We start from the raw sequence: 8,841 nt of genomic DNA, 5'->3' as shown, positions 1-8,841 counted from the left end.
ATTTTGGGGTCAAGGAGTGGTGAAAGTTCCCCAGGTACTAGAGCCTGGAGGGCCTGGCAATAGGATAGGTTCTGAAATTATAGAATTAGCTCTGAAATTATTTCACCTGTGTTTTATAATTGTGCCTCGGCTGGGAGAAGAAATAAAATTGGGCAAGTCTACAGCGAGGAACAGTGGAGGATCCAAGTAACCAACCAAGGGAGCAGTTTAGGGCTGAAAAAGACCTTAATTTTATAATATGAATTTATCAGCTCCAAAACTGTGCTGTCCAGAGGGAGTAATTTGTTGGGGAGGCAATTGTTTTGGCTCACGGGAACCCAGAGAACAGAAAAAAAATGTTTAATATGGTTGTACCTAGCTTTGCGCAGTGGCAGTATCATAGCCAATGAGGTTTATCCGAGGCGTGATTATGGCTAATTGAAGAAAAATATGAGGCTGTCTATAAGAAGTACAGCGCACTAAAATCTGATATTTTGTGATGCACAAATTACTTGATTCACTTTTTCCCAGCCTTTAGGCTATTTAAGGTCATGATTAGTATCTTAGTTAACTGGTGGGCAGATGAACAGGTGAAATTTAAACCAGCTAAAAGTTATCAGCTTTTTTTAAAAAAAAAAATCAAAATTCTTCCCTTCCTAGGAAGAAGATAATATGGTAGCCATAAGGCATAATATTCTGGGGGTAGGGTTATAAGGAACTCAGGAGCCCGAGGTAAAGGCTGCACGTTGATTTTTATTTCTTTTCCTCTTTATTCCTTTGGGCATCTACTTGAGTCTGAATCTTTTCCAGGCTCACATTGCAAGGCAGGATAGTTTTTCCGCAGCAAAAACGCCAGTGTTTTTCAAAGCGAGATCCTGGGACCAGCGGCATCAAAATTACCAAGATTCAAGGTAAAAATGCCCATTCCGTCCTATCGCACCTTTAAGGAATTTGAATTTGGGTTGAGACCGGTAAGCTTGCTTCTTTAAGGGGCCGCCGGAGCCGGCCCGCGTACCCCTCCCCCCGCGGCCTGCTGGGATCTTAGCCCGCCGGCCCCGCCTTCCGCCCCCGAGGCCCCCTCCAGCCCCGCCCAAGATCCCGCCTCCTGCCCATGTTGGCGGGAAGACGCCAGCTGCTTAGCCGCGGAAAGATGTCCGGGTTGTGCGCGGCTGCTGAGGAGAAGGTGGGCTCCAGACAGCGAGTCCAAGTGAAGGTGAGAGACGGCTTGTCGCTTTCGGGTGTGCTCCCACCGCAGGCTTCGTGAAGGGGCTGTGCTTGGGAGGGCACCAGCGCCTGGCGGCCCACTCGGCCGTACTCCGAAACTCTTTCCCTCCGCTGGGGCATCTGGCAGATTAACGGGCTTTCTCCGGTTTCCTTCAAAAGAGAAGCAGGATCCCTGCTCTGGTTTTCTTCTACGGAATCTAGGCTTGAGCGTACAGAAAGGTTCTTTTCAACCCCAGAAATAGTGGCAGGATGGGATCAGGGACTCTACATTTGCTTTTGCAGTAAGTCAGTTTTCCATTCTTGGAACAATTCCAGTTACTCAGCAGCTGACAGGGTAGACTCCTCAGTTACAAGTTGTAGTCCTCACTGTATTATTTATTCGTCTGGTAGATTCATATGGGCAAGAAATGTGACCAGTATAATAAGTAATTCTATTTGGGTTAGTGAATTTTTTGTCTTGATTTTGGATGTAAAAATTTTTTTTATAGATTATCAGTTTGGATTAATATAGTCATTATGAAATAGGAATTCAATTTATTTGCACTGATCTGTAAGAAAAGATATAGGACTTGGGATTCTAATACTCTCTTTTCCTTTATTGGTCTGAATAGGTGAATGAATATAAAGAAAACCAGAACATCTCTTATGTATCTCTGAGACCAGTTTTAGAAAAAACAGCTAAGGTGTGTCTTGTACCCTTTTCACTCAGTGATTATAAACCAGACAAATTTAAGCTCCCCAAATCCCTATTTGATAATTCTAACAATGAAGTGGCATGTAAGAAATATAAGAAGACTGAAATAAAGAAAACTTTCAGGAAGATTTTAACTCCAAAGATGAAAACCACCACATCTTCTAAGACAGAATCCACTCTGCAAAAATCATCTGTAGATGTTCACACAGAAAATAACAAACTACAGCACATGAGCACTTCGGATACAGTGATTCTCGGTGCTGACATGGAAGGCAGGCAGGATGGAGACAGTGATGAAGATACCACATCAGGCCTGGTAAGAGTTTAGTTATTGCTTATCCAAAATTTTCTTATTTTAAAAATTGAAGTTCTGATAAGGTTACGCTAGCTCAAACAAATTATTTTATCTAATTTATGTTTAGTTGAAATTTTCTTTTTTAACTGTTTAACAGAGAGCTTCCTTGGGTTAATTTTGTTCTTAGTTTTGATTTGTCATGGAGAGGATTGATTTAATCTTCACTCTGCTTTCCTTTTTTCTTCTCAGTTTATTACATTTATTTTTGAGTTTATTCATACTTTATGGCATCTTGCTCACCTTTACATGTTTATGTACAGTATACCAAAAGAAGTTGGCCTGTGGGATATAGGGCACTTGAGTGACCCTTGATGTCAGGATATCAAAATCACCATTAATTGGTTGCATTGATGTGCTGAATAATATTTTCTTTAAACACAAAAAAGAGATAAATGATGGAGTAGAGAAGATACGTAAGAAAATTTATTAGTTGTATTTAAAATAAATTTTGAATCAGTTTAAGAAATTAGGGACCTACTCTTTTGGCTTCTGTTGCCTACCAGGAGTGCTGTTGCAAGTTTTATAGAGGTGGGTAATGGGTGACAATAGTTTGAATTACACATACCTCTTAGAAAACTGATTTTTTGGGGGAGAAAAAGGGACATCTGTAATATTTTAAGCAAAAATAAAAAATTAAAAAAAAACCCAAAAACTGATTTTTTTTTTGTCGCAATTTTTTTATCCTCACTTGTAGATATTTTTTCCATTGCTTTTCAGAGAGAGTGGAAGGGGGAGAGAGAGAGAGAGAGAGAAACATCCATGTGAGAGAGACATATCAGTTGGTTGCCTCCTGCACACGCCCTGATTGGCGCAGGGATCGAGCTTTCAACCGAGGTACGTGCCCTTGGCCGGAATTGAACCCGGGACCCTTCAGCCCTCAGGCTGATGCTTTAACAACTGAGCAAACCAGCTAGGGCAAAAACACTGATTTTTCTTAGTGAATTTTCTTAATTTTTTTCTGTGGTGAGTAGAATCATTTAAATTTGTTCTTTTGATCTCAGTTTTGAGCATTTTGAAATAGAGTCTTAGGAAGTCCTTGATGATGGTGATGTTTTTCTCTGAGAAGCAGTTTTGAAGGCAATGACAACAGTCACCTTTGCTGCCACTATTATTTTGTATGTGTGAGAAAAATCTTTAATTTGGTCCAAGTAATACATATATATGTGTTTATGTCATATAATTCCACATGTGTATATGTACATACACAAAGAGAGGTAATTCCATATGTACACGAATACACAAAAACAAACCAAAACAATCAGCAATTTTCTGCCACATTCCTTTCTTTTTGTTGCCCATCTTTTTTCCCCCCTCCTTTTTATCGATTTTAGAGAGAGAGGAAGGGAGAGAGAGAAACATTGATTTGCTTTTCCACTTATTTGTGCAATCATTGGTTGATTCTCGTATGTGCCCTGACCAGGGACCTACCTGCGTGCAACCTTGGTGTATGGAGATGATGCTCTAACCAACTGAGCTACCCAGCCACAGTCTGCCACATTCCTTTATATTTGTTGTTGCTCAATAGACAAATTGCACTTTCAGCTTTTTTAGCTTTTTCCCCCTACATTATCTATTGGAAGATGAAGATTTGTTTCATACCTTTTACACACAGGTGCCCCCTCACCCCCATGCTTTCCCTTTCCATATCCTCAATTAGGTATAGCTCAAGCTTTACCAGAATTGTAAAATTTTTCTCAATATAAATTAAAGAATTCTAATGGCTGTCTTGCCGGCGTGGCTCAGTTGGTTGGGCATCGTCCCATGCACTGAATGGTTGTGTGTTCGATTCCCAGTCAGGGCACATGCCCGGGTTGCAGGCTCGGTCCTGGTGTGGGGCATGCAGGAGGCAGCCAATCGATGTTTCACTCTCTCTCTCAAAATCAATAAAAAAATCTTAAAAAAAATCCTAATGGCTTCACATATATATATTTTTCTTCATTAAATATTTCCTGGGGCCCTCCATCTTCCTACTTCTTTCTGGACTGTTTTACTCTGTCTTGGCTTTCCTTTTACCATTTTCCTATGAATTTTTAAAATCTTTTATCTCTCCTCTGCTGGATCCTGTTTTTCTCTTACTGTTTATTCTCTCATTTTGGTGAAGTGCAGCTTATAGTAACTTTCTGAGAAAGGTGTATGAGAGGTAGTTTGCATGTTTAAAAGAATGTTTTACATTTGATTGATGGCTTAATTGGATTTAGAATTGTAATTTGAAAATAATTTTTCCTTAGAATTTGTTTTTAATATCATTTTTAAAAATATGTTTTTATTGATTTTAGAGAGAGAGGAAGGGAGAGGGATAGAGAGATAGAAACATCGATGAAAAAGAAACCCGTTGGCTGCAATCCGGGCATGTACCTTGATGCTCAACCAATGGGTCAGTGCTCAACCACTGAGCAACACTGGCCAGGCTCCTTAGAATTTTTAACATATTGTTCCCTTGTTTTATAGTGTCCCTCAATATTGAGAAATTAGTGCCATTCTGATTCTTTGTTCTTTGTGATATTTTTTCCTTCTGCAAGCCTTTAGGTAAAATCTTCTCTTATCTCACTTATCTCAGGTGTTAAGAAAATTTGTGATAATATGCCTAGATTTTGGTCTTCTTTCCTTCCTTGAGCTGCATACTCATCGGGCCCTTTTAATCTTCTGTGTTCAGTTCTGAGAAACTTTCTTGTATTATTTCTCTAATTATTTCCTGTCTTCATTTTCTCTGCTGCAACCCCCCAACTATTGGATATTGGACTTCCAAGATGGCTTCTCTAGTCATATTGCCTTTTCTGTTCATGTGCTTATTTCTTTTTGTTGTTGTTGTTGTTTTTTCTAAATTTTCTTAATACTTTCAATGAATTTAAAATTTTTCTGTTATTGAGTTCTTTTTTTTAATAAAAAGATAACTTCAAGTAATAGTATAATTAATGGCCAGTAGGAAATAATTTGCTATTAGGTTACAATACTTGACTTCTGATATCAGATAATTTGTTATTTAATTGGGAAGCCATACATATATCTTGTGATTATCCGACATTCAAACTCTTTTACTCATTATCTAATAAAGCAAAGAGTATGTGCCGTTTAGTAAGATATGATATGAATAGAGTAGGTGCAATTTGAAGGAAAGTATACATGCAGAGAATTCAGCACCTAGTTTTGTGAGGTGCTTTTGCTATGGATTATGTTAAGTAACAGAATCTTTTTGGTGTAATTTCATAGGATGATTTTTCAGGATTGTCACCATATGAAAGGAAGAGACTGAAGAACATATCAGAAAATGCAAACTTTTTTGCTTCGCTTCAGTTGTCTGAGGTTTGTGTGGAGTTTCTAATTAAAACTAAGATACAATTTCTCTTCCCAGTGGGGTTGATAAAATACTCATGGTATCAGGTTTCATAGTGCCATATTAGAAAGGGTAAATTAAGAGCAAGTTTTGTACTTAGTAGAGAGAGGTTACTATATTTTATTGATTCCAAGACTTTTTAAAATTTTAATATTTTTAAAATCAGCTACTTAAAACTATAACTGGCACCTCTTCCCTTCCCCCCTCTTTGGTGGTACATAAAGTAATGATGTCTTATGAAAGGTTGTCTTGGGTTCAAGAAACAGGGTATGTTCTAAGTGTTTTCTTTAACTAAAGGATAAAGGAGAAGTGGGAGGGATTGAATTGAAGGATGTGTACTAGATGAAGAAGACAAACTTTTTAAAAAAAATCTTAGACTTTAATAGATGGGAATATGCCATTTGTATAGGGGGTGTTAAGGATGAATGGCCAGGTCTATGCTAATGTTTTATAATCATTATAATTAAGTGTATAATTTACATTGGTGTCTTTATACTGAGGGGTAAATTTCTGTGTGTGAGAGAATAACTGTTTAGGAGGGTGTGTGATGTTTCCCTCCAAAAGACATCAAACCCTTGGCTTTATTAAGTAATTAACTGAATTCTCCAAATACTAGATTCCTAAATATTCAGTGTGTGGTTGCATCTTGAGGGGGAAGGGAGGGTGAGTAAATATAATTTTATATAACTAAACTTTATATGTATGTCATTAAAATTTATCAGAAATTTAGACAGACTACTTCTAATTTTGATTATAGTTAACAGAAATTATGATTTATTATATAAGTATAACCTATAACTTTTCGAGAAAATATCAAAGTATGGTTTCCTTAGTGGAAGTTAAACCTTTTAATTTGTAATAGTATATTTGACTAAATGTTTAATGTTTAATCATGTAAACTCATTAGCAACCTGGTTCAAGGCATCAGAATGCCAGTACTTTAAACAGTATTATATACTTGATTTTATTATTGATAGTATATTTGTCTCATGTCTACTACCAAGAGCAGGTATCATATTTTAAGGATCTTTATTTCCTGTATAGATCTTAGTTCATGTGGATATAGTAGCAGATACTTAATATTTTAAAAGGTAAGCTTTGTAGTTATAAGATACTATTTTTATGTGTATATATTTTGTGTATTTTGCAGTCAGCTGCAAGACTCCGTGAAATGATAAAGAAGAGCCAGCCTCCTGAATCCAAAAGGTAAAAGATATGAGAATGCCCTGTGATATATTGCTGAGTTTGATAGTTTGAAAAAATGATTCAGCATAGTAAAATAAGTAACAGATCAGAAACTTTGTAATTTAATCTTAATAGGTTTTCTGAGGAAATGCTACCTTATAATTACTAAAGTTCTCATCTAATATAGAAGAAATAGAATCTTCAGAGCTGAATTTTTTTATATTTAATACTATTGCTGTTAATGGAGGGAAATCTTTTTTTACTAAATTATTCTTATTTTTGCTTAGAAAATTATTCTTTTTTTCCCCTTTTTAAATAGAATTTATTGGGATGACGTTGGTTAATAAAATTATATAGATTTGAGCTATAAATTCTTTAATACATCATCTGTATATTGTATTGTGTATTCATCGCCCCAAGTAAACTCTCCTTCCATCACCATTTATCTCCCCTATGCCCTCTTCTACTTCCCCCCACTGAAAACGGTCATTCTTAAAGATTCTTCTTTCTTTTTATCTTCCTGGCTATCTTTTTGCTTTCAATTTGTGTTTTCTGTTCCATTCTTAGAATAAAGGAAGTGAACATTTATTGCACATCTATAAAATACAGTGACCTAAAATTTTTTTCCTGTTTTATCTCATTTAATTTTGAAAACAACTAGATGTGGGAGATAATACATCCATTTTGTGAGATAGAGAACAGGCTCAAAAAGGTAAAGTAATTTGATTAAGGTCAAAATAGCTCAGAAATGGAAACTTCAGGATTTGAACTTCAGGATTCCTTAGCTTAAGTTCTATCTACTGCATTTTAGCAGTGCTTATGTATAAATGAAGAAACTAAAAATCTTGGCATCATTAGATCATTTGTTTAGCGCAGATAGTAATGAAATATAGCATCGCTTTAACTGGTTTGATTTTTATTTACTTATTGATTTTCGAGGGAGAGGAGGAGGAGGAGAGAGAGAGAGATTGATTAATTGTTCCATTTATTTATGCATTCATTGGTTGCTGCTTCTTTGTGCCCTGACCCAGGATCGGACCTGGAACCTTGGCTTATCAAGGCAATGCTCTAACCAGCTGAGCTGCTAGGCCAGGGCCTTGATTTGATTTTAATACAAGTCAGTTAGCTTGAGGAAAGCTAAACTTAATCATGGCCATGTATTTTTGAGTGTGAGATGTTATAAGAGGAACATCATTAACCCTGCAAAGCAATAGCACTGGTTATGTTGCCAGCTGATTAATAGCTTTACATTTGCATATCTTTTATTAGCAAAGATTGCTGATTTGTTCCCAAAATCGTGGTTAGGCTACTTTGTCATTGTTGTGTGAACATCATAGAGTGCACTTTTGTAAACCTAGGTGGTATAGCCTCCTGCAGTTGTGTATGCTATATGTTTATACCACTGGCAGCACAGTAGGTTTGTTGATAACAGCACCACAAAACCATAATTGTATAAGCCCTGACAGTAGGCTTTCCTTTTTTTTTTTTTTTCTTTAAAATTTTTTTTGTTAATCCTCACTCGAGGATTTTTTTTCCAGAGAGAGAGAGTAGAAGAGAGGAGGGGGGCAGGGAGAGAGAGAGAGAAACATTGATGTGACGCATGGATTGATTGCCTCCAGAACGAGCCCTGGGGTGAGAATCCACAACCCAGGCATGGGTCCTTGACTGGGAATTGAACCAGCAACCCTTTGGGTGCGTGGGCCAATGCTCTAACCGCTGACCTACACCAGCCTACAAAGAAAAGGGTGGCTTTTCTTTGTTTTCATGCAAGTGCCTGATTTAGGCTTTGATTCCCTAGGCATCCACTCCAAAGAGGCATTCATTTCAAAAAGGCATCTGGCTTCAAGGAAGGCTATCTAGAATAAATACATTGCCAGCCACTAGATAAAGTGCCAGGCCGCCTTCCCACATTGAGGCGATTTTAGAGATCTTGGTTGATTATGATAACTAACCATTTGGGATACTTGTTTTTTTGTGTTTTTTTTCCCTGTTCTAGTGCTTTAAATTCCCACTCTTATGTTTTACATTCACCAATAAGAGTGAGCTCGTAATACCCTACAATGAAACCCTAGA

The 8,841-nt window shown here is 37.1% G+C and overlaps 1 protein-coding gene and 1 pseudogene across 1 annotated transcript in view; both read left to right on the top strand.

Moving 5' to 3' along the window:
- The first annotated feature begins 356 nt into the window (after positions 1–356).
- LOC148094141 (U4 spliceosomal RNA) lies at positions 357–487 on the top strand (annotated as a pseudogene).
- A 595-nt stretch (positions 488–1,082) lies between these two features.
- The window catches only part of WDR76 (WD repeat domain 76), a 36,873-nt gene continuing 29,114 nt past the window's right edge, over positions 1,083–8,841 (top strand). The window contains exons 1-4 of the mRNA XM_016211465.2: positions 1,083–1,192; positions 1,815–2,213; positions 5,460–5,552; positions 6,734–6,789. Coding sequence (XP_016066951.2) covers positions 1,091–1,192; positions 1,815–2,213; positions 5,460–5,552; positions 6,734–6,789 — 650 coding nt within the window. The 5' untranslated portion in view covers positions 1,083–1,090. The remainder of the gene's footprint in view (positions 1,193–1,814; positions 2,214–5,459; positions 5,553–6,733; positions 6,790–8,841) is intronic.

This window comes from Miniopterus natalensis, chromosome 1, assembly GCF_054644295.1.
Source record: "Miniopterus natalensis isolate mMinNat1 chromosome 1, mMinNat1.hap1, whole genome shotgun sequence".
Classification (NCBI taxonomy): Eukaryota; Metazoa; Chordata; class Mammalia; order Chiroptera; family Miniopteridae; genus Miniopterus; species Miniopterus natalensis.
The sequence above is the reverse complement of the archived record's forward strand: the minus strand, read 5'-3'. Positions and strand labels throughout refer to the sequence as shown.